Source organism: Vanacampus margaritifer, chromosome 9 (assembly GCF_051991255.1).
Source record: "Vanacampus margaritifer isolate UIUO_Vmar chromosome 9, RoL_Vmar_1.0, whole genome shotgun sequence".
Taxonomy (NCBI): Eukaryota; Metazoa; Chordata; class Actinopteri; order Syngnathiformes; family Syngnathidae; genus Vanacampus; species Vanacampus margaritifer.
In genome coordinates, this window is record NC_135440.1 from 26,990,692 (window position 1) to 27,015,249 (window position 24,558).

Sequence of the window (24,558 nt, forward strand, 5' to 3'; positions counted from 1 at the left end):
GTTGAGTGTTAAAAAAAAAGTTGACTGAGTATTGTGTAATAAAGTTAACTACAATTCTGAAACAATTGTTTGACTTTCCTTGTTCTGTACAGAAACACAGCAATACAGTATCAAAAATACATACATTTAAAATCAAGCCCAAAATCTCACGTATGATATGAATTGACAAACACAAAAACGGCAGAGGTCAAGACACACACCCGACTCCAAATGATTCGTGACCCCGCTTGGCCATCAGTGGCTGCATGCGATCAGGCTACATTTGTCGGTCTTTCTGCGCTGCTTGGAATCTGGTACGCTCAGTAGTCGACTTGTAGCTGTTGTGACGGTACGTCGTGCGATTTCTGTATTATTGTAATCGCTTCTTACTATGTCGAGGGGAAAAAAAGTGTTCTATAAATACAGAGTTGAGTTGAATGACGGGAGTCAGCGTCCTAACTGCATGACTTTTAGTATATTCTAGTGTAGAACACAATCAAGTAAAAGAAAAGGAAGACTTCCTGAAACTGCAAGCAGATGCAAGAACAAAACGCTTTCTGAATTTAAGGTGAAGAGAGTCCGATTCCATGAAATGGAAATGGAATTTTCTATTTTAAATGTAGCTAGTTTTCAAGGTGCTTCTGTTAGTTTTTGTCAGGTTTAGTTAAAAAATGCTGACTTTTAGTTAGTTTTGCTATTAGTTTTTTTTTTATTATGTTGTGTATTACTTGTGTGCAATATTTAATAAACACCATGGTAAAATGAAAAAAACAACAACACACTTCTTACCGAGCGTTGCGTTTCAGCTGAATTAAATAAAAAAGCAGGCAAGGCCAAAAGTCAAACAAATTTGCCACCTAGGCGCGATGTCATTTACTTTTCTATTGGCTGCTGTTAGATGATGTCACTTCTGTGCGACATACTTTCAAACGTCCTTATTCCAGTTAATATTGAAATAAATATACTTCTAAAATCAACCCTAAAGGTATTAAAATTAATTACCAAGACGAAAACTAAGGACATTTTCACTAAAATTATAAATAGTCTTAGTTTGTTAGTCGTCTTTTTTATTTTTTTTATTTTTTTTAAGCATTTTGGTTTTTATTTTGTTTCGTTAATGAAAATGTTTTTGGAATTTTAGTTTGAGCTAAAATAACCCAGTTTATTTTGTTCACCAGTAAACCCTATACCGACCTTGAATGTTATTTTTCAATAAAGAAGGCGCATATGAAACGGGTGTGGTTCCGTACCTCCAACGAGGTTAAGAAGCACAGGCTTAAATGCTTGGGAAAATCCATTTCAGACATCTGACTGTCTTTGCAGACTTTGATTGGAAAGGCTGAAAACAGCACAAATGATCGCTTGTGTACCCCAATTCAGTTTCAAACTGAAGACGATAACCTCCTCGGCAGTGGCAATGATTTCCCTTTGGCCCCTTCAAATGAAGAAGACGACCCAAATACAACTTTGCTTAAGACACTTTTTTTCTCTCTCTCTCTCTCTCTCTCTCTCTCTCTCTCTCTCTCTCTCTCAGGACAAAAAGTCTTCACCCCGGCGCGCGTTTGGACAGCTGTGAGATGAGGACTGTTGTTGCTTCAGAGATCAGATTGATTTTTGTTTTTTCTTGCCATGGACTCTGCCCGCAGAAACGGCGGCGCCGGACACGTTTATCACATGGCCGCTGGTCTCTCAAAGCCCTAATCGGCCCCGCTAGATCAGATCACAGACTTTGACTGGTCGGCAAACACATCAGCGTCTGCCAGACGGGCTGTGAGACTTGATCCAAAGGCCGCTGGACCGCTCACCGGTCTAAGACTGCAGATGTGGGAGACCACCGGACAGAAAGAAGCTTCAAGGCTCATTTGTAGGCATGAAATATTCATTTGGGCCGACGAGTCGTCCAGTTGTCATATAACGGTTTGTAAGGCAAACATGAAAAAAGCCAATTATTTAACTGCCACATGGAAGTCAAACAAAAAAGTCAGGCCACAGGGACCAATGTACGACCTCTCGCCTTATATAAATAAAATGACTCGATAACACTCGTTTCATTCAACTCGCGTGGGCCGAAGAAGCTGAAAAAACCCCCACAACAAACAAAAATAAGGTACACTGTTACTCATTTTCACTACTTGTTTTTTTTGTGGACATTCAATTCTGTTTGTACGATTCATAAGATACAATTCCGAACATTTCATAGACTTGCTAATAAGAACATATTATAAATAAAATCTATTTTGTCTGACTGCAGATGAGATTTCTCGTAATTGCTTTGATATTACTCATTCAAGGTACGTTTTTCCTGCTTATTTTTGTCTACTCAGTATTTGCTTTTTGTTAACTGAGAAAGTTTTCTCTCCTACTTGAAGCATGTGGGCCACTTTGGGCGCAGACGCCAGAGCCGGATCTACACGTCTCACCGGGAATCCTGGAAACACTGCTTGATAAAGCTCGGTATCGCCAATACACGCACACTTCCATACACTTCAACACGTACACACACACACACATGCACATGAATATACTTATGCACAAACATATGCAAACAATCACAGAAATGAGTCTACGAACGCACACAAAACTAACACGGGCACAAAAAAGAACACACACACAGAAATGAACACATGCAAACACACAAATGAAGAAACGCGTATGAAGACACACAAAGTTTGTCACAAATGAAAAAACATGCGCACACAAAAACAAACACTGGCACACAAATTATCAAAAAAAAAAAAACACACGACACAAAAACAGGCACAGATTGGAACATGCAAACAAACACACGTCCTAGCATCACAAACTAGAGATAGACTGATATGTTTGTTTTTTTTAACCGATTATTAGTAGTCAAGAACGGCAATAACCGATATTCGTTTTTACTAAAAGAGACAACACCGGCATCAAAACGGAAAAAAATACAAACTCCAGCTCTTATTTTTAAGCATATGTTTATTGAACAACTTTTAGGGTTTAAAGCGTACAAAACGTTCAGGGATCTCCCAGGGGCAGTAGCACGTCTTCAAAAGTTAAATAAAAACTTAATAGCTCCCCGTTGTAAAGTTTTCAAAATATCTAAATATCTGAAGTATATATATATATATATATATATATATATATATATATATTTTTTTTTTTACCTATCTTAGTTTTAACTTTAAACAAAGGCAGATGTTGCAGAGAGTTCCCAGGGTCAGCAGCATCTATGAAATGTAATAATTCGTTTCCTGAAGTTTTTTTTTCTCTCTCTCCTGAACACTCTTTTATATGGATCCATTATCGGCCGTATGATTCTTTAAAAAGACCGATGCCGATATTTATCCAAATTCTTAATATCGGCGCCGATAATCGGTCTATCCCTATCACAAACACACATGAATGAACAAACGGACACAAATGAACACATACACACACAAACAAACACGCCCACACATACACAAACAAACACACACCATTGCAAAACATGCACATATGAACACCAAAATACACACACTCACATCCACGCAGTCCAAGCAACATGACATCTCGTGTAGATTCCTTGTCTTGTGCACATCCCCACACAGTGCGGCCCGACAGAACGCGGTGGTGGCAAGGGACATGGCGATCGGCATCGTGAGCGAGTATTACGACGAACACATCCAGCCGGTGGTGGACGACTACAGCCAATGGGCAGCCGGCGTCAGGGACTCGGCCAGGGAGAAGATCAGCCACTACTTGCCGTTCTTTGCCGCCAATTCGACTGACCAAGTGGCGACAACGGGAGCCATTTAAGAGCGTACTTGCCGACTGCCTTTTTGTTCTTGCGACAAAGTGCATTGTACATGCAGGCATCATTAAAGCAACGATATGTGCAACCCGTGTCCTTCAAAAACAGTGTGTGATTATGGTACATTCAACGCATGTGACACATGGAAACAAATTGGGGAGGCAAGTCAGTCCAGGCCAAAAGCACTAAATAGGCCGCTTCCACCTGCACTGCCTGGTTCGTGATGACTTTTTGATACAGTTCCACACTGTCAGAAGAAAAGCAAGAACTACGGTGGCCCTAAAGATCAAGAAGTCAAAAGAACTGCAAGTGCTTTGTCGCAATTGTTCTTTACGTGTACAGTAATTTTTTTCCCGAAGGAGTCACAAGGGCACCGTATTACGACGCAACAGTGAAGTCATGAAATATTCAGGTGGGTCGAGTGGCGTACCGCTCCACTGAGAATTGGAGATCATGGCTTTATAAAGCCAACAGTACCACATCGTCTGCTAGAAGAAGTGATGCAATACTGAGGCCACCAACACAAACACCCTCAACAACTTGGTTGCGTCTACAAATTCTGCCTAGAAAGATTATGAAGAGAATCGTGACAAATGGCAGCCTTGGCAGAGTTGATGCCAACCAATCTCTGACATCGCTGGTACGGGCCTCCAACAGCCTCAGAACAGGGTCAAACTTCCAAGTCCACAAAACACATGTAGACTGTTATGGGCCAACTCCCATGCACCCCTGAAGACCTTGCCAACTCCAACTCTCACTGGAGCGGTTGGCAGCAGAGTGTGAAGCGGTTGGGATGAAAACCAGCACCTCTCAAAAGGGTGGCAATGAAACCCTCAACACCTTGGTTGCATCTACAAATTCTGCCGAGAAAGATTATGAACAGAATCGTGACAAATGGCAGCCTTGGCAGAGTCTATGCGAACCAAACTCTGACATCGGCGGTACAAGGCTCAAACAGCCCCAGAACTCCCTGAGGGACAGGTTAAAAGTCTTCTCCAAGTCCACGAAACACACGTAGACCGTTTTGGGCGAACCCTTGAGAACCTTGCCAACCCCAACTCTCACTGGAGCGGTTCGCAGTCGAGTGAGACCATAGTCCTCAGTCGCAAAAGAGTGGGAATGAAACCCTTCCTTAAGTGGAGGAGTTCAAGTACCTTGGGGTCTTCACGATTGAGAAGGGGATGGAGCAGGAGATTGACAGGCAGATGGGTGCAGTGTCTGTCATGGTCAAGAGCAGAGGTGGGCAATCTCGGTCCTCGAGGGCCGGAGTCCTGCAGGTTTTGGAGGTTTCTCACTTCCAACACAAGCTGATTCCAATCAACAGGATCGTTATCAGGCTTATGCAGAGCTTGCTGATGAGCTGATCATATATCAGCTGTGTTGGAGAAGGGCAACATGCAAAACCTGCAGGACTCTGGCCCTCGATGCCCACCTCTGGTCAAGAGGGAGTTGGGCCGTAGGGCGAAGCTCTCGATTTACCGCTTCATCTACGTTGCTACCTTAAGCTATGCTTTCACGAGCGAAAGAACAAGATCCAAGATCCAAGAGGCTAGAAGGAGAAGCTCGCTCAATCTTGGAGCGACTCAGAGTCAAGTCACTGCTTTTCCATGTTGAGAATAGCCAGCTGAGGCGGCTCGGGCATTTGGTCAAGCAGGATGTCTCCTGGACAACACCCTGGTGAGGTGTTCTGGGCACATCCCTGGTCTAGTTCACCATGTTTAGGAATTTGGCAGACATCCTTGAGCCATTATGGCTTTCCAGCGATTCTGGCGAGTACTCTCGAGTTTACACACCGCCGGTGCACCTGACAATTTGAGAGTAGACTAGACTTTACACCAGCAAGGAGCAGGTCTAAGTTGTGGCGCAGGCGTACCGTGATTATGGTGAATTTGATTGAGGTGTAGGCAAACAGATTGTGTGCGGTGGATGTTGCCGTATTTCATTTATAAATATCTGATCTGTGATCACACTGGCCAACGTCATCCGCAAGCGGAGGTCTGCTGGCAGTTCTTTATAAACGTACTTTGTGTGCTTCAATCTTCTGCATGGACTCCAGCGAGTCAAAGACTGCACACGTCTTTCTTGCGCTGATTTTAAAGGGAATGAGTGCAAGTACAGCAGCGCAATCTGAACGGTCAGGATTGCCCCAAACAGAGGACGGAGAATCCACAGTCAAGTCTCCTTTCAGATGGAATGATTTTTTCCCCCTCACAGCGCTATTTGTTTTACCTTTACCACCACTGACAGATTTCCACGAACCTTTGGCGTTAACGACGATGGGCCACGTTCAATTTGGGTGATAATCTTGCAAGAAAAGAATAATATTCTCATCTATGATTTACTTTGGCGTTAACCCAAATTAAAATTCTTGCAGGGTCGTTTGACAAAGAGGCAAAGTGATGCGTTTAAAAAACGACAAAGCGTCCCTTCGCAAACCTGTCGTGGACTCTGTGAAAGGTCAGCGAGGTGGCGTCTAGACTGGCGCTCGCGGCAGAAACGCTGATGGCGAGCGCCAGATAATCTAATCGCCGGGGAGTTTTACGAGCGAGCTGTAGATTAAGACATACGTGCGCAGCAACAGGCGCGCTATCAGGCGGGTCTCCGGGGGCGTTATGAATATACCGTACAGCAGATTCAGAACATCCAGGCACATTTCGCAAGACTCAATCGGGTTTTTCAAGCGAATTCCATGTACACTGGACTTTGTTTAGGTGATGTGTGCGTGCGTGCGTGTGTGTGTGTGTGTGTGTGCCCTTTCCTATGTGTGTGTGTGTGTGTCCTGATCAGATGACGTGTGCTTGCAGTCCCCCCCTATATCATCTGGTCCAGATGTGAGCTCCCAGTTGCAGACGACTCACTTTCAGAGCAGACTGTCACTTCTGGGCTCCAGACGCAATCAATAGCAGGTAAAAGCCGTCCTTTTTTGCTTTGTTTTTTCGCAATCGCATTTTACATTTAAAAATAGGGTCAAATATGGGCACAAGATGTCATGAACGCGTTTTCTTCTCTTTTCAGACATGAACACAAAATACGCCATCGCCCTGATCCTGGCTCTGCAGGGTAAGAAAAAGGCCTTTAGTAAAAGCTAGAAGACATAACATACGAGACAGAGCGGATATGGACATTTGATTCACTCTAAAATAAACCAACTATGGGTCAAAAATGGACCGATCCTCTCCTTGGCCAACTTTGAGTCACAAAATAGGTCTTTTAGCGTAAAACAACTCATAAATATTGATCAGATCCTTTACTTGGGTCAAAAATGGGGTCATTTTGCATAAAATAACCCAAAAAGTTGGGTCAAATTGACCCATGGAGTGGATCGGTCCATTTTTTGATCCATAATCGGGTTACTTTTGACCCAACTGTTTTTAGAGTGTTGGCATAATTGTGCTCTTTAGTATGGAACACACAAAAGCAAACTTTTTCAGTTGGTACTCAAATCAGAAGAGGATTTCAAGATAATAATATTTGGGGATACTGGCTTTCTAACGATTGACTTGTTTGAGTGCAACTTGCTTTGAGATCTTCTCGAAACATCCTGCTGCGTTTTCTCATGGCAGTCTCCATGAGCCTGTGCGAGATCCCCGCACCAGACCAGGAGCTTGTGGACAAATACAACGCCTTGAAGGGCACCTTCTACAAGCGTCTGATCAACGCTTACGCCAGGGTGCAGGCCGCCGCCGCCCCCATGATTGAGAAATTTGGAGAGAGTCCTCAGGGCACGGTGGCCAAAGACTACATTGAGGATCTGCAGAACAACGCCGAGCTAAAAGCCATCGTCAAGGTTGGCAGGTGAGGACAAATTTGCAAACGCCACCATTTCACCTTTGCCCTTTTAGCGGCATGTGGAACTCATGCGCCTTGTCTACTGCGTAGCGGCCTGGCTGAAGAAGTGGGCCCCCTGGTGGACAAAGCCCGCCAATCCGTCCTGGGCCTGTACGGACAATACTTGCGCCCACATGTCGGCAACTACCTGAGCGACGCCATCGACCACATCAAGGTTCACCTGGACAAGTTCCTGCCTGCCGAGTAAAAAGCGACGTGGGCTTTTCCCAGAAGTCTGATGGAGACCGCGCAGCGCTTCAAGCATCAAGGAGCACCGAGCCTTGTTTGCTTTTTGTTTTGATCAACATCAGAAACTCGCCAACGCCGTCCACACTAAAATGTACTCAGCACGTGCAACATGTTTGTGTTTGGTACGCCAAAAGTAGTCCTCGTACGAGTGTGTATGTTTGTATCTGTGAGTGTGTGCAATAAAATGAACAGGAAAAAAATATGGCGGCTGGAAAGTGTTTTATGATTTGAGCACAACCCGATACTACGCTAACTGCAGTCTAAGAACATTTTTAAAACATTTGTGCTTTTTTTGGTTTGCTTTAAACAAACGCCAACAGTTATTAGCCATCAGTGTTAGCAACTCTCCACAAATTCATGAATTCAAGTATTAATTCTCCTTACTAAAATCCATGTTGCCGTCTCCCAGGACATTTTATATACTCATCAAGCAGCATCAAATTATATAATTAGAAACATAAACATTTCTAAATACATAATTAAATAATTAAGGATGTTCGAAAACACTTTTCAGACAACTGTATAAATAAAAAAAAAAAAAAAAAAAGACTAGCCAGACACAATTCAAAACATGCCATGTCTATGTAACATCGCTAGCGCTAATGCTAAAGTCAAAGAAGAATCCCATTCAAATGCTAACCGAAAATTAGCATGGACTTTGGAAAATATTTTCCTTCAAATAATGCAAATGCTGTGGAAACACAGACACACAATGAAGAAACACACATTTTCCCAATGTGTGAAAAACGAGCTACACCAATAGAGCTCAAATGCAACTTTCTATCTCATTAAGTGTGTAGTCCATGCATGTACAGCACCACACTGCCCCCAAGAGGCCAACAAATGTAGGAACAGCCGGCATTTGTTATTATTTTTTTTATAGAATTGCTATTATTTTAGCATACAGCACAAAATACAGTCCCAGATTAGTCCACTAAGTTCCAAGACTTGTGAAAATGACAAGATAAATATAATAAAGAGCTAAAGGTAATGCAATGCTAATGCTTGAATGTGAAGAATGAAAACATAAGAGGCTTGGATTTCACATTACACTTATAAAGTCATTTTGCACCAGCAATGCAGTATAGTGGCAGAGAGCAAGAGTGGCATGGCTCAGGTGATAGAGTGGCTGTCTGCCATCCTCAAGTTTGTACAGTCCAGTTTGTTCTTCAATACTTGAGTAACTTTATTTTTTATTTTTAATAAACTGGTCAAAAACTCCGTAAATATCATTCTGTAACGATGAGCTTAGTTTGAAAAATGTCAATGATGAACTACCCACTAAACATCCGGCGTCCAATGGACCTCCAGATCACGTCCGTATCGCGTCGGCCGGTCGTATTTCGTATTTCTACGTCCATATGGTCGCCAAAATAGATGAACATATGACGATTAACCATGACCTTAATATGGACGTTGATATGACGTACCATACTCACCATGTTTGTACTTTGTACGTGAGCACAATAAAAGTATCACATATGCTGCATTATTTGTGTGTTTGGATTTTTTTTAGGCAATGAAAAAATTATATACGAATGTGTATTTTATTGTTATTTTGTGGACTAAAAAGTTTCCGTTTCGATGCATATGTGTTGTGTATATATATATATATATATATATATAGGCTCCACCCCTCTAGACTCTCGCATATGTGCATTCAGGAAGTGGTTCTGCTGATCTGCTCAAGGTATTTTCTTATAGCCACATTTATACTTCTTGTCTCAATGCTGCATTGTGATCTGTCGCTAGCATTATCAATAGCAGGAGGACCTGCTGAGCTCCGTTTTTTTTTTTTAGGCTGGGCGCTATGCTAGGTGTGCTATAGCTAGCCACGCACCGACGCTACCGGTCGGTGTTCGTTGCCACTGTTTACATGTTAGATACTTTGGTCAAGTAATGATTGACTTCATGATATGTTCTCCTTTTTCATATGTACGCTAAAGCATTGTGGGAGGAGGAGGGCAAAGAAGTGGAGGGCAAAGAAGTGGAGGGCAAAGAAGTGGAGGGCTTGGTTGCCATCCATCTGGGTCCAACCATCCCATGGACACGTAGCAAAGCACACGTGTGGCTTTAAAACAATAAAGCAATTGTAACAAACTGGATTAGTACGCTATGTATATTTTTATTTTGTTATTGAGTATTTTCATGCATGATTTCACACCATTTCCATTTTATATTTGTCACGAATCTACGTTGAAATGGCGCTGACGAAATGACGTCATCTGACATCTGACGTCTTTTCTACGTATTCCCATCACGACCACGTTTCTTCGTCGACTTGCTCGGTGGGTACGACCTGAACTGGTTGTTTTGTTGTGAGCTCCATTTTGAACTCGTTCACATAGTAGATGAACTTTCTCAACAATGATTGCTGTCAGTGAACCAACAACAGAAGATGTCAGTCACAGTGGCAACGTAAGATGGCTTCCCTCTGGCCTCAGCCACGCGGGGGCGAGGCTCGGGCTGGGCAATAAATCGAATTCATTCGATACATCGTCATTTGAAAAATCGAATCGTTGAACATTTTCTAAATCGTGAAATGGAATTTTGTCTTTTGGATTGTTCAAAGCTGTTGTTCTTATGTTGTTAAATGTTTTTGTGGCAGAAAGCTGGATGGGTGCTTTACAAGAACTAGCAACTATGAATGTTAAGTTGATGTCCAAACTCATTTTAAACCAGTATACATTATTGTTGTCTGAACATTTTGCACAGGAATTTTTTTTGAATAGACTAAAATGGATTAAAATCCTAATTGTCCTGAATGTCTGTAAAAATGGAGATTTGATTTTGGCTAACTAATTAATTGTTTGTCGGGTCCAGCGTCATTCCATGTCATGAACGCACCACGGCATTTATGTCAAAGTTATGAGACATTGACATTTTGGGAGCAGGCCAGGACATTACGGAACCAGTTGGTATGAAGTCAAGCAGAAGTGCGATGTCCACCGCATCACACGTAACAAGATCATCGCCACAATGTTATGATGACATTCCAAACAGCCCTTCATGGCTCCTCCCCCTCGTCCACGTATTCGCACAAGATAATATGTTCCGTCAACACGCGATGCCACGCAGCGCGGACTCGCAAACTGCAGGGGAGGGGGACGACAACAGCGCAGGTTTATCTCCCCCGGAGGTGCACTTTGGCTCCCGGAGCGACAAGTCAACAAGTCAACAAGTCGCCGCCGCTATATAAACGGAGGAGGGCGGCCGAGGAGCCGATCCGTTTTTTTCCTCATCACACTTCCGGAGGGGAATACAGTGAGTACTCTTTACATTTATTTGAGGGGATTGCGGGCGGGCCAAAAGCCTACGAGTAAAAAAACAACTCATTAGCTGAAAAAGATTCTTGTCTAGAGGCAGGCAATGTCGCACCCTAGTGGCCAGGATGATAAATGCTTCCTGTGTCCTTTGCAGATCCACCATCATGAACAAGCTGTTGGTTGTTGCTGTGCTGCTTGCACTCCTTGCCGTCAGTAAGTGCAAAACTCTTTCGCCATAAAATGAAAGATTAAGCAGGCAACCTCCAAGTTGGGCCACTATTTGCTGCAGATGGACGATCAACTTGAAATTGCATTTTGCAACAATATTTCTCTATACTAGGAACTAAGGGGAAAACAGGAAGGCCCCCAATAAACCTTTTTTTTTTTTTTTTTAAAGCCATAAAGGAAATGTTTTGTTAACACAATTAGCAACAACAACAATAATATTTGCGGAAATAGAGTTGTCTATTTTTGAGCATATAGACATAAATTTATGATTTAAAAAAAAAATCTAGTGGGAAAGAGAAGTCGTCATATATTAGTTGTAATTTGCTATAATCTAAATTTTCACTTTTTTTTTTTTTTTAACTAGTCCAGATAAAAGCTCTGTTTTGGAAACGGTGACGTTTGTACTTGTTTACAATAATAAAATGATCATGACTTGATTAAGAACAGTTTTTGTAGTTATTACTGGTAACACAAGCAGCCTCAATTCATGTAAATTATATTTAATCACGAGACAAATATAAATGTTATCAAACATTTAGTGAATAATGAACAAAAATAGTGAATAACAGTCACTATTAGACTTCAATATTGTTTTAGGACAAATCTTAAAAATATATTTTTGTATTTTAACCAACTTTCAAATCAACTAGCAATCCAGCTAAGAAACGCCCTACTCTGCCTCTGATTTGCTTATCAGTCCTGCCTAAAGTTATTAAGCATTTAATGCAAATATGACATTTGCAAAAATTGCTGAAATGACATTTTGTTGGTATGTAATTACTAAAAAAAATACTTAAGGCCAAACAATAATTGGTTAATAAACAGTAATTAGAAGGGAAAAAATGGTTTCGTAATGCACTTTAAATGCGAAATAACATTTTATCCGATTAATCGATGGAATAATCAATTCATCTTTCTAAAAATAAGCAATAGTGACAGCCCTAATATATATTTCTTTACAGTAATGCCAATTTTATAATTGTGAAATATATAAATTGAATTTGTATTTGAATTTTTGTGCTGAAAAAAAATAGGACTATTGCTGTAATAATAACCCCGACCCCCGACCCCCCTGGCTTAGTTTTATTTATGTGAAGATGTCAGATTTGCATAACGAATAAAAATAAAAAAACAGCAATATCGTGATATCACGATATTAAAACTGCCACCATATCGTCGTCATGTCACGATGTCATTAAAGCAGCACATCTGTTAGAAAAGGTCAGGCTGACTTCCATTTGTGCAGGTCTAGCACCTTCTGGTGGCTACTTTCTTTTTTTTTTGTGCAATTGAATTTTCATAAGGCATGTTTTGGCCCTTGTATGTTTAAAATCCACGCTAATGGTCCGATGAAGGGGAACGTAATATGCTAAATGTGTGCGTGCCTCAATATTAAATGTTATTAGAGAGTGTGTGTGTGTTTTTTTTTTTAGAATGAGCTCTTTTTCTTTTTACACTATTGTGACCTTTTTTTCCCCTCATTCCTTCTCCACAACACCGTGCTAACACCGCATGGTGATGTTTGGATTTCGTTACATCCCAAACAAAAAGACATCACGAAGACGGCGTCGCAAAACAAAAACAAAACAACAAAAACAGAAAAAGCAAAACAGTCCACAACGTGCAAATTGAGGGCGTCCGACTTGCTAGGGCGTCCGACCGCACGTTTGGTGTCTTGAAAACACGGCGACGACAAGAAATGTCTAACGAGTTTGTGTCCTGGCGTCACACGCAGGTGCCGAAAGCTTCCGAATGCCGAGGCAGGCCAAGGACGAAGAAGGTCCCCTCACCCAATTGTGCAACACAGTCAAGTCTTACTACAGCGGCGCGGTCAACACCGTCTCCGACTACGTGGAGACCATCAAAGGCTTCAAGCTGGAGGAGAAAGCCAAGTAACGGAAGGCCGCTTTCAAAATGCTCCAAAAGGGGGGAAAAAAAGTTGTTGTTTTTTTTTATGACAAACCTTCCATTGTTTCTGCAGGAACCTTTACACGGACACGACCACCATTTTGAGCACCTACAACAGCATCCTGCAGGATCAGATCTATCACTTGCTTACCAGTAAGCAGTAAACGGCAACAAGTCACCCGACTGCAAACCAATGAAAAGAGACTAAACGGCTTGAAGGACAACAACGGCAACAATATTCCACAAAGTGGCTTTAGTCGACATCCCCAAGTGAACTTTCACCCCATTGTGGCTGCCACACGTACAGACCTCAACATGTCTTGAAATATTAAAAGCATTTATACAAAACCGTCATGTTTGATAACTTATTGTGCCGTGTAAGAACAAGAGCTGGAGACGAAAAGCTGTCACTGTCGATCTTAAATAAGAAAAGCCTCACACATTAGAAAAACAAAATGGCACTCGCAACACTAGAAAAACAAAATGGCACTCGCAACACATCACACTAGGGATGCGCTGCACCGATATCTGGACTCATTTCAAGGTATCGGTATCGGCTACCCTTCTGGTGGCACACACACACATCACAAACTAGAAATGAGAAAACACACACATCACAAACTAGAAATGAGAAGAATAGGAAAAGGCCAGAAAGACCTGCACCAATATGAATGTACTATTTTTGTTTAATAAAGGATGGAAATTTGGCTGGAATGTTTTTTTTCATCAGATTCATCATTTCATTGAAAAATAATTGACAGATTAATCGATTGTTGAAACCTTTGTTCGTAAAGAAGCTCTAAAATTAACAAATGTGCAGCTAATGCATGCGATCGGTGTCAGAATCGGCACCGGCATCGGCAGCATAAAACCCTGATGGGGGTGTCCCACAGTCACGGGGGCACAATGTGGTCATCGCCATTAGAAACTGTGACATATACTGTTTGGGCTGGGTATCGATTCTAATTTCCTCAATCGATTTGATTTCGATTCACAAGGGTCCACTTTGATCCGATTTTTCCCGATTTGATCGGCTTCAATTCAATCGATAATTATGGAACATCAATTCTAAAAGATCAAGGGCATGATTAAAAACTCCACAAACAAAATTCCAACTTAAATTTTGCATCAATGTGATTAAATAATTGTAAATAAAAATTCTGAATGGTCTTAAAGTGCAATAATGAGGTATTTTATTAATGTAAAAAAAATACTTTTAAATTCACATGAACAATAAATTTCAAGAAAACAGTAAGGTACAAAAAAAAGCCTTTAAAATTAGATTTTATTATTGAATATATGGGGGAAAAAAGAAAAATTTAAATAATTGATTAATGGTTTTATGAATCGATATTGGGCTTAAAATGGAAAATCAATTCAATAGATTATTCGATTTTTTTTTAAACCCAGCCCTATGTACCATATGAAGCACCATTAGAATTCTCAGTTGATTTATTTCATTATAATATGCAACTCGGAGATTTTCCACCTCCAGTTCACTTGGGTAAGGGTTGTCTTGTGCAAACATGCACATGATGTTCCGACTGTCCTCATTTGTTTCGCAAGCAATGTAAAATAAAACAAAAAAACAAAAAAAGGTCCCAACGACAGCATAGAGACAAGCAAATATTTTGGCCTTCAAAGCCTGACCCGAATTGCGCAATCAGGGATACTTCATTAAAAGAACATGTGCAATCGTCAAATATTAACTTTATTAACAGAGGCAGGCAGACTTATTTCCTCAATTTGTTCTTACGCAACAAATGCTTTGTTCGTGATGACCGTTATTTGTGATAATTGGGGGCAAAGTATTCTTTAATCATGCCCACCAAGCATTTACATCATCGGATGTCCTATTTTGTAGTATTGATTTTGCCATCTTTTTTTAAATGATTATTTACAATATATTTTCTCATTTATCGATTCATTTGGAATAAATTGTAAATAATAAAAAGAAAAAACCCAATTAAAATGAACAATTTATACATTTTTGCCTTTTTGACCTTTTATTTAATCAAGTAACTGGTTCAGGTGTCAAACCAGATGTGGCCCACAAATGCCAATCTTGTGTGTCAATTTCCGTAATCCTGGCTCAAATCTGGACTAAAATTGTTGCCTAAGAAATTCTGAAATAGTCATATAATTACATTACATTTCAATTCATGACGTTAACCCGTTCAATTCAATATTAAAATCAACTATTTTACAAACACGTTTTTTTTTTTGGTCCATCACATGCTGCCTTTGAGCACAAAAGTGCGCCGGCCCCTGCGTTAGATCATTCCCACGCGAGGAAAACGGTGGTCACTGAGGTCACCTATCTGACATCTTCAAGGTGCTGTGTTGAAAGAACGGTTCCTTGTTCCTAAAGAAAGAGGAGCCCATTACTGGAAACAAGGTGTGACCCTCCGAGCGCAAGCGGCATTACAAAGGTCACGTCCGGATGGGAAATAAAAATCCTCCTTGGCTCCTTATATAATGAGCAAGTTGCGTGTCCCGACAAACAGAAGCTGTCAAAGAACGGCAACATGGAGCGTCTCCTTCTGCTTCTGGTTTTGGGCCTCGCAGGTAAAACGATTGCTGAAGTAAATCAGGGTTTCTGCACAGATGATCAAATCGAATTTAATGTTGTTGTTTTTTTTTTGTAAACGCAATTTAAAACGGATCTAATGCCCACGTAGGCAGTACATACTATGGCTGGATATCGATTCTAATTTCCTCAATCGATTTGATTTCGATTCACTAGATTCGATTTTTCCCGATTTCATTCGCTTCAATCCAATATCGATTAATTATGGAACATCAATTCTTGTTAAATATTAAGGACATGATAAAAACTCCACAAATATTGAATTCCAAAGTACATTTTGTGGAGGCAGGAACTGGTCAAATGACTATCAATGAACATGTGTGATTGACATCAGCAAGGAGAAGATATTGTCATAATTCTAATTCAATTCTAATTGTAAATGAAAAAAATTCAGAGATTTCATAAAGTGCAGTAAGTCAGGCCCGTTCATAAATGTAAGAAAATACTATTTTCTTAACAATTTATAGGGAAAATGAGATATTTAACTAATCGATTCATGGTTTTATGAATCGATATTGGGGTTGAAAAGGAAAATCGATTTGATATCGATTATTCGATTTTTTAAACCCAGCCCTAGTACATACATATACTTTAAGGCAGTCAGTCAATTACAATTTCTAATCGTAATTAATTGCATGATTTTCATAGTAATCGCACGTTATAAGAATAGATACGTTTTTCATCCTAACCCTAACATAAAAGTGGACAAATGTGGTCTTTTAGCTCATTGATACAGTAAGTAATTCATAAAGTTACAGTTAAAAGGAGTGTGCGACATTGAGTCATAGATTTGTGTTGAGGTCATTTTTCTGCCACTAGGTGGTACTAGTGTTTCAAGCTGGATATTGGTGAGAAGAAGACTGCATTTTTCTTTTCAAATTCCAAACAATTTGCATTTCTCTTAATGCCTCTTGACATTGTATTTGAATGAGCTGGGGAAACCTTGTCCATGCTAACAGGAGCGTCCCCGCTGGAGGACAGCAAGCTGTGCCCGCCTCACTCCAGACCCTGGCAGGTGTTTCTTCACGACCGATGGACGAGATGCAGCGGCGCCCTGGTCGACAAGTGGTGGCTGGTCACGTCGGCCGCCTGCGCGCCCACGTAAGCCGCTCCACGACCACGACGGCGAATCATCCGTCTCCATCGATCAGATGGCGCGGCGCGGCGCTCCTTTGACCTCAAACCTCACACCAGCCACTCCCCTTGCAACCTCCCCAGATCGCCCGGCGCCATGGCGTCACTCGGGGAACACGACGTGACGGTGGACGAGGGCAGCGAGCAGCACGTCGCCGTGGCGGAGGTCATCCGCCACAGTCCGTACCGTTCGCCCCTCCACAGCCTGGCCATGGTGCGCCTGGCCCAGCCGGCCCGCCTCACCCGGCACGTGCAGCCCATCGGCCTGCCGGGTCGCTGCCCTGGGCCCGGAGAGAGCTGCACTGTCAGCGGCTGGGGCGCCACACTCCCGAATCAAAGTATGCGGATCTTGAGCAGATTCAACCCTTCACATGCAAATGTGATACTTCTTGCTTTTATAGCGTCCTAATTCATACGCATTGGATTCAAAAGAGGCTTAATACAGTCCCTTCTTCCTCAACTACTTTTTTGCCCTTCAAAATAAGGGATGTCACACTGAAGGTACGGTTTTGCTCACAAGGCTGTTAAGACTTCACCATGCATATCACGGTTACTTGTTTTAAAAATATTTTTAACAATGAATTCATCAAAACACGTCAAAATTTTGCAGCAATACATTTAACTCATTCACTGCCACTGACGGCTATAGACGTCATAAATTCGTTTGAACTATTTCTATTCGTTTAACATTTTTTTCCCACTTTTGTAAAGATTATGAAAACCTAGAAATTGTTTTGTACATTTAGAGCAGATATAAAATTAGTGATTAATCGTGAGTTAACTAGTGAAGTCATGCAATTAATTCAGATTTTAAAAAATGAATTGCTTGACGCCTCTAATTTTTTAAAATCTTTTCTTAAAAATAAAAAAAAAATTTAAAAAAAATAATTGTAATTATTTTTTAATTTTTAATCTTTTTTTTTTAAAAGAAAAGATTATTACAAATTAGGGGCGTCAGGCGATTACAATTTTTAACCGTAATTAATCGCATGACTTTACCAGTTTCCTCACGATTAATCACAAATTTTAGATCTGTTCTAATACAATAAAAACATTCTAGGTTTTCATACTCTTTTTAACAAAAGTGGGAAAAAAATTTAACTAATAGAAATAATTCAAATGAATTTTTGATGTCTATAGTCATCAATGGCAGTGAATGAGTTCATAATAATGCATATATTTGTGGAGACTGGGGTCAAGTTGTATTTTACAATTTAAAAAATGTGCAGAATTTTACAAGTTACTTCATGTTAAAGATTAGATAGCTCTTAATGTGAATTATTTTTTTTTAATCAATTTTATGAAATTTGTGTATCAATGACTAAAAGGTGCAGCCATATTTCTGTTAGTTTCACATTCTTTTCCACTTGAATGTTAAGAGTATGAAAACTTTACATTTTATTATACATTTAGTACAGATGTGCGATTAATCGTGAGTTAACTGTTGAAGTCATGAGATGAATTAGGATTCAAAATGTTAAATCACCTGACACCCCTAAAATATATCCCTGACTTTTTTCCCCGTTCTTGAAACAGACGAGTCGCCGAAGCATCTAAAGTGTTTGACTGTGTCTGTCGTGGACGATCAAACTTGCGTCAAGTCTTTCCCCGACTACCTGTTCTGGAGCTTGGGGATGGTGTGCGCCGGCGGGACCCGCACGGCCGGCTGCTTGGTGAGCCCGAACCACCGCCCTTTGCCTACATTTGGCTTTTATAGTTGCGCTCAAACGATTCCTTTTTTGAAACGTGCTCCCGCGCCCCCCACGCAGAACGACAAAAGCGCGGTGCTGGAGTGCGGCGGGCAGCTGCAGGGCGTGCAGTGGTTCAGTCTGGGCTGCCAGAACGCGGCGCACCCCAGCGTCTACACCAAGCTGTGCAAGTACAACGAGTGGATGCGCAGAGTGATGGACAGCCACACGCCGACCACCACCAGCGCACGGCCGATCACCTCCGAGAGGCCGTGAGGGGGCGGAATGAAAAACGTCTCCTTGCTGCCTTGTTGCTCACGTCAACAATCAGCGACTAATGAGATTCTTTTAGCATCGTTTTAACAACCAACTAGAAATCAAACTAGGATTCCTAAATGTTATTTCAAACTCATCGTGCCTTGATTTAAGATTTTTTCAGGATAGAAGCGGTCACTTGACCTTCGTCTAATCTAAATCTTCATCTTGAGAAACGAGTTTGCTTCAGATCCCCACCACTAGATGGCGGCAGAACACTTGATGACTCGATTTCCATGTAGAGAAAGGACATTATCAGTCGGTGGCCGTAATTTGTCATCAAGCTGTTAACTTCTACCTCTGCATCATCAGGGTGGTAAACATAGCAAATGTTTACCACCCTGCTTTGTCTGGCTTCAACCGCACAAGGAGCTTCACTCAGCTGTCAAAACCTTTTCTTTAGCCGGCAAACAGTTGCTAAGCAATACTAGCTAACACTGCTAACATGGCGCCTCATTTGAAGTCATGTCTTCCTTTGTCAACTGCGGCTGTCGCTTTAAGATCGTGCACGTACTAACACGTGCACCATTAATGAGCAGATGCTGCAGTTACGCTTTGGGCCAGAGGCGGCAGTCGCGGGTAAAAAAGTGACAAACTGCACAAAGAAAAAAGCGGAGTTGTACTTGAATCACCCGCCATTGTCACTTCTCCTGTGTTCGTCTTTTTCATGTTGTTTCGATACATGCAAAGCCATGTTTGTTCTGTAGGTTGCAATAAAGTTAGGGGAAAAAAAGTGTTTGTCTTCTTCACTGATTCTTCTTCTACGCTTTCCGTTAACTCCCTGTGGCTGCGCTACAGCGCCACTCCAGACTTGGCATATACATTACAGCCGTTAACCCCTGGGCGTTATTTGACCATTTTTCGGCTTTTTGTTGGTTCTGACCAAGCCATTTCAAAATAAAATAACGCCCAGGGGTTTTAAACGTCCTCAGCGTCTTCTTTTGGGCACGCGCAAGTCTTGAAAGGCTTCAGTGTGGACGAGATTTGTTTGAGGAAGCAAGCCGGCTTTGCTTCCGTCTAAAAGGTCACCCAGTGCTTGTCCTTCCAGGTCACCGTAGTTCTTCAGCCATTTTTGTAGTTCTCTTCAACAGCCTTTGTCAACTGTCAGTTTGGCTTGACACCTCCCACTCGATCTTCCCATGGCAACATTGGGAAGATCGGCACTCTAAAGTCAAACTTGCTTTTGCGACCACTCACAAGCCTTCACCGCTTAGTGAAATACGGGCTTCGTAATCAACAACACGAGTGGCCCTCCGTCTGCAAAATTAACAAATGAAATGAAATGTATTTTCCTAAGCACCTACTGTTTACAGTTACACCATCTCACACTTTGGATTCAAATAAATGTGCATGTTGGCTTGGAATTTTTTTATTTTATTTTTTATTTTTATTTTTTTAAACAATATGGCTGGCTGATTGGGCTGGGCACCAGCTGTTGTTGCTTTACCAACATTGTCCTTGTTTCCATTCATTTCCTGTGCCATGCACACATTTTCCTCCTTGATTGCTTCCGTACTCCTCCATTCTCATCTTGTTTTGTTTCAATAAACCATTGCAGCTTTTCTTGAAGTAGTCATTTTTTGGGAAGGTTATCTAACAGAGCTTAAGGGTAGCTGTAAATAATCTGATGATTCAAAACTTTTATAGCCTCAAAGTATGTCAACTGAAAAGAAACTGCGGACACCCTGTACATCTCTCCTGGACCGCATTCCCATTTTCACAAGGAAAAACGTGTGCTGTGTGAGAACAAAGAGCCACTAGAGGGCGCCCTAAAACCAGTTAAGTTCTCTCAAAACATTGCAAGCAGGAGACTCCTGCTGCTTGTAAGCAGGTGACACAACATTTAAATTCTTTGCATTCTACACAGTGTGATGTCAGATCAGAGCTTTGTGCATTGACAGAAATACACACGTGCTATAAAGATATGGATATCGTATGGCAATATCGAGTACAAAGGCGCGCACACACGCGTGAGTGACAGCTGTGTCCGTCATCAGCCAAGACTGTGGAAGGAGGAGGCCGCTGTGCCATCTGTTGTCAGCAGCGCTCCTCCTCCACGCCGGGAGGTCCCAAAGCCGAACCAGCCGCGGTGACGTGCTCGATGCCACTTTAGGAAGCCAGCGTGATGTTAATTGATGTGCTGTCACAAGCGCCGGTGCTTGATTGGTCTCGCCGGCAAGATCCGTCATTTGGACTGGCGCTCATTTGACGCAATAGCTTTTGCAAATTTTGCTAGCGTACGTAAAGCGCACAGCATTTTTATTCTACCTCGCCATCAAAGTGACATCTCTGAAGATCGTCTGGAGAGCAGAACAGAAGAAATTGTAACCTGCTCGATATCAACGCAAATATGTACGACCGTGGTTATTGTGACGTGGCAATCAGGAGGCTCACGTTGTTGTCGCACACAAATTGAGGAGCAACTGTTTTTTTGTGTTTGTAGAAAGGGAAGTAAAGCATTAATAAAAAAATTGGCTCTAAACAATTAAGCGATTAGTAAAATAGTGATTTCATAATCAATTAGTTGTCGATTAATCCATTAAATGTAGCACCTCTCATCAAGAATGTCGATTGGTTTTCGGTGTGGATGCTTGTTGGTCTTGTGCTGGCAACTGCGATTGGATCCAGATCACTCACGACTTGACTTGACTTTGTAATAGTAATAACAAATCTGACAATACAGCTGGAATCAAGTCTCAACCTCATTCTAAATCTTTGTGTCTAAAGCCATTGAAAGGCAAAAAAACACGTTTTTGTTTTTCTACACAATCATCCATCTTGGAAGATTTATTCTCCACACCCCCCCCCCCCCTCGCTCGGTTATCTCCAAATAAGAAAGTGATTTACTTGGGAAAGGACAAAGGAAAGCCCCTTTGTGGGCGGAGGGGTCTGTACTTGAATTCTTCCGATTTGCTCCGTCATCAATGACCCTCTTGAGCTCCAACTCGCACTTTAATGGTGGGCCGTTATCGCAAGTCGGAAAGATAAGGCAACATTGGTGGCCTGAAGGGTTTCGGCGATAGATTTCAGTAGAAAAGTCCGACTCCCACTCAGCGCAATCCTTCTTGCTGTCCTTCAGAAAAAAAATATGCATTTGGTCTTTGTTACCGCCCCCAATTATGTGCAACTACAGTTCTCGGTATAGTTATTGTGTGAAGCATTCCCACTTATGTTGTTTCTAACCTTTTTTATTATTATTTCGCATGCTTTTTATTCTCCACACTTTTTTGTCATACAAAAACTCAGATTTACATTGTTCAAATTTCAACATTGGCTTCAAAATTTCACGTCTACCTGGGAATATATCGTCCAATATATCGTCCACATTACTTTCGATTGCATTTCGATGATAACAGCAAGTCAACTGTGGCTCAGTGGCTAGTGTGGGCGGAGCTTTGAGCAGTAAACAGGAGGCGATGGTTCGAATTCCTGCATTTCATATTTTCTTTCTTTCTTCTTCTTCTTATACAATTAATAATGAGTAATTTTCACACAATTTATCTTTCAAATTACTTCATAAGCATTCCACAAGCATTCAAATGTTAGATTTCAGCATTCCCAAGCAATTTCTCTAGAAATTGCACTTCGTCTAGTTGCATGAATGTTTGACACTGCCAGGAAAGGTTCAATAAGGTTTGTTATTTGTTCCATAAACTAATTAGCGGCGTACTTTTAATGAGTTTTGAGAGTTATGTCGTACGCGACCCTACATAGTTTCGACTTTACGGCGCCCGTGACTTTTTCTATTTTTCGTCAATTTCCCACAGTAATCACGCCTTTTTAAAGTTATTTAAAGTTGTGTTGTCACATCTCCGTGTCCAAGTTTGAATAAGCTCCGCTCTGCCGTCCGTCAGCAATGAACGTCGGTGCAGAAACACGAAATATCGGTTCAGGCTCTTCCAGGTCGCACAAATATGCCCGTTTTTTTAATTACTGTACAAAGTATTTGGATGGAAATATTGACTTCAACGGTCAAAGTCGGGTTACATCGCCAGTATAGGAAGGGAACTCCGCTGTAACTTGAGGACTTCCTGTACTGTACTTTACGGCCACTAACTGATAATGAACCCAAGAGGACATGCTGACAGTATTTCCACTCATCGGCTTGCGCGTTGCCAGCCTTCCCTCGTCACGCCTGAAAGCCAAGAGCGTGAAATGGCTAACATGCAATCAACCGCTATTCACAAACACGCCCCTTCCCGTCACAGCTGACAGCTCTTTTCACAGCGACGCACGTAGGAAAGCGTCCTTTGTTAGCCATCGCCGGACTAATGGCTGCGCGAGATCAGCCGGGGCCACGTCCATCACGCCGAGTCTCTCCCGACGCCATCCCGCCGAGACCGGCGGCTCATCACAACGAGATAATTAGCCCGAAGAGCTTTTATGACATCGGCCTAATAGCTACAAGAGCGCATAGGGAGGCCCCGGAGTCCGGAAGAGGATAATGTGCAAGCTTATGCGGTAATGAATACAGAGGTGAGAGGTGCTTCCATAGAAGAGATTGTATTCAATTTCCAATTAGGAGGCGGCGGACCCAAGAGAGCATGCAAACATTGTACGGATGTTGTGTGCTCAAGCTAGACCAGCACAAGCGACACAGCTTTTGTGTTCAAATGAATCCTTTTTTTAACACCTCGCCAATAAATGAATCCTCAAACTCACCAACGTTGTCACCCTGGCACCCCGCATCTTATTGTGTCAAAGTTGCGACACATTTTACAGACGTTATTAACAATAAAGTATTTCTAGTTTAAATATAGCCGCTGAAACGACATGTCCAGTGTGTTACATTCTTAAACGCAGTTTGAAATGAGGCTGACATACCGCCAAAAGCATACTGCTAGCTAAGACATCTGCTAGCCAAAGGCTGAGCTGCACTGTATTTGTTTACAGAGTGCAAGCCCAATACTGTACGTCCTATTCAGGAACTTTGTATGCCTTGTTATTGTTCGGGAAAAAATCTAAATACAAGTACATGAAATTTTTTACTAGCTGCCTTAGACCCACTCAAACGAGTCCATGACCCACTTTTGGGCCCCGTCCCACCAGTCGATCCATTGGCTGGGGGTAGGGTGGAATAAAAAATAAAAGAATAATTTTTTTTACGCCAGTCCCTATATTTCGGTGCTCTTCCTGTAATGCCCTAAAATAGCGTCACCTGGTAGCAGAGAAATATCTGGACCACTAATAGCAGTGCTAAAAGTTAACAACTGATCAGCTCGTAAAGGCAAACAGCTCAACGTCAAGTGCAAACTAAAGATGACAAAAGTCAGTAAGGAAAAAAAGATGGCACACAGCAATTAGTCTCCAGGTGTTGCTAGCAAGTAGCAACGCTAAGTACCACCGTTTTTACTATAGTTCACACTTGGGAATAAACAGTTTGAATTCCATTTGCTACACAAAACAACATGTAAACTGTCACATGTGGAAACGACGTCTTTAACCACCAATAGTAGTCTGGTGGATCGCGTTTACGCCTCAATGCTACATGCCTTAATTTTATGTTGCACAACTCATTAGTTCTTTGCAGCCTTGCTTGCTTAATTTCTCCATTAAATTCCTTTTAAATTCCACTTTCACTTGATGTAAATTGTAATACACCAGCAG

At 41.7% G+C, this 24,558-nt stretch overlaps 4 protein-coding genes across 4 annotated transcripts; all 4 read left to right on the forward strand.

Moving 5' to 3' along the window:
- Positions 1-1,622: 1,622 nt before the first annotated feature.
- Positions 1,623-3,833, forward strand: apoc4 (apolipoprotein C-IV). Its single transcript, XM_077576744.1, has 4 exons — positions 1,623-2,086; positions 2,231-2,270; positions 2,349-2,433; positions 3,543-3,833. The coding sequence occupies exons 2-4, from the start codon at positions 2,231-2,233 to the stop codon at positions 3,748-3,750; spliced, it is 333 nt and encodes a 110-aa protein (XP_077432870.1). The 5' UTR covers positions 1,623-2,086; the 3' UTR covers positions 3,751-3,833.
- A 2,586-nt stretch (positions 3,834-6,419) lies between these two features.
- Positions 6,420-8,024, forward strand: apoa2 (apolipoprotein A-II). The gene is made up of 5 exons (XM_077576460.1): positions 6,420-6,456; positions 6,550-6,651; positions 6,761-6,805; positions 7,309-7,540; positions 7,625-8,024. The coding sequence occupies exons 1-5, from the start codon at positions 6,435-6,437 to the stop codon at positions 7,779-7,781; spliced, it is 558 nt and encodes a 185-aa protein (XP_077432586.1). The 5' UTR covers positions 6,420-6,434; the 3' UTR covers positions 7,782-8,024.
- A 2,899-nt stretch (positions 8,025-10,923) lies between these two features.
- On the forward strand, positions 10,924-13,938 carry apoc2 (apolipoprotein C-II). The gene is made up of 4 exons (XM_077576622.1): positions 10,924-11,086; positions 11,243-11,301; positions 13,052-13,208; positions 13,298-13,938. Exons 2-4 carry the CDS (start codon positions 11,253-11,255, stop codon positions 13,386-13,388), a joined length of 297 nt encoding a protein of 98 aa, XP_077432748.1. The 5' UTR covers positions 10,924-11,086; positions 11,243-11,252; the 3' UTR covers positions 13,389-13,938.
- A 1,789-nt stretch (positions 13,939-15,727) lies between these two features.
- LOC144058133 (trypsinogen-like protein 3) lies at positions 15,728-19,607 on the forward strand. Its single transcript, XM_077576399.1, has 5 exons — positions 15,728-15,792; positions 16,774-16,915; positions 17,033-17,286; positions 18,485-18,621; positions 18,718-19,607. Exons 1-5 carry the CDS (start codon positions 15,753-15,755, stop codon positions 18,910-18,912), a joined length of 768 nt encoding a protein of 255 aa, XP_077432525.1. The 5' UTR covers positions 15,728-15,752; the 3' UTR covers positions 18,913-19,607.
- The last annotated feature ends 4,951 nt before the right edge of the window (positions 19,608-24,558 follow it).

What these genes read in the sequence shown, in the direction of transcription:
- apoc4 (XM_077576744.1), top strand. Translation starts at nt 2,231, where the DNA reads ATGAGATTTCTCGTAATTGCTTTGATATTACTCATTCAAG. An exon ending in TTTGATATTACTCATTCAAG is followed by an intron (nt 2,271 to 2,348) that starts GTACGTTTTTCC and finishes TCCTACTTGAAG; the next exon opens with CATGTGGGCCACTTTGGGCG. An exon ending in ACACTGCTTGATAAAGCTCG is followed by an intron (nt 2,434 to 3,542) that starts GTATCGCCAATA and finishes ATCCCCACACAG; the next exon opens with TGCGGCCCGACAGAACGCGG.
- apoa2 (XM_077576460.1), top strand. Translation starts at nt 6,435, where the DNA reads ATGTACACTGGACTTTGTTTAG. An exon ending in CCAGACGCAATCAATAGCAG is followed by an intron (nt 6,652 to 6,760) that starts GTAAAAGCCGTC and finishes TTCTCTTTTCAG; the next exon opens with ACATGAACACAAAATACGCC. An exon ending in CCTGATCCTGGCTCTGCAGG is followed by an intron (nt 6,806 to 7,308) that starts GTAAGAAAAAGG and finishes TTCTCATGGCAG; the next exon opens with TCTCCATGAGCCTGTGCGAG.
- apoc2 (XM_077576622.1), top strand. Translation starts at nt 11,253, where the DNA reads ATGAACAAGCTGTTGGTTGTTGCTGTGCTGCTTGCACTCCTTGCCGTC. An exon ending in GCTTGCACTCCTTGCCGTCA is followed by an intron (nt 11,302 to 13,051) that starts GTAAGTGCAAAA and finishes CGTCACACGCAG; the next exon opens with GTGCCGAAAGCTTCCGAATG. An exon ending in AAGCTGGAGGAGAAAGCCAA is followed by an intron (nt 13,209 to 13,297) that starts GTAACGGAAGGC and finishes TTGTTTCTGCAG; the next exon opens with GAACCTTTACACGGACACGA.
- LOC144058133 (XM_077576399.1), top strand. Translation starts at nt 15,753, where the DNA reads ATGGAGCGTCTCCTTCTGCTTCTGGTTTTGGGCCTCGCAG. An exon ending in CGCCACACTCCCGAATCAAA is followed by an intron (nt 17,287 to 18,484) that starts GTATGCGGATCT and finishes TTCTTGAAACAG; the next exon opens with ACGAGTCGCCGAAGCATCTA. An exon ending in CCCGCACGGCCGGCTGCTTG is followed by an intron (nt 18,622 to 18,717) that starts GTGAGCCCGAAC and finishes CCCCCCACGCAG; the next exon opens with AACGACAAAAGCGCGGTGCT.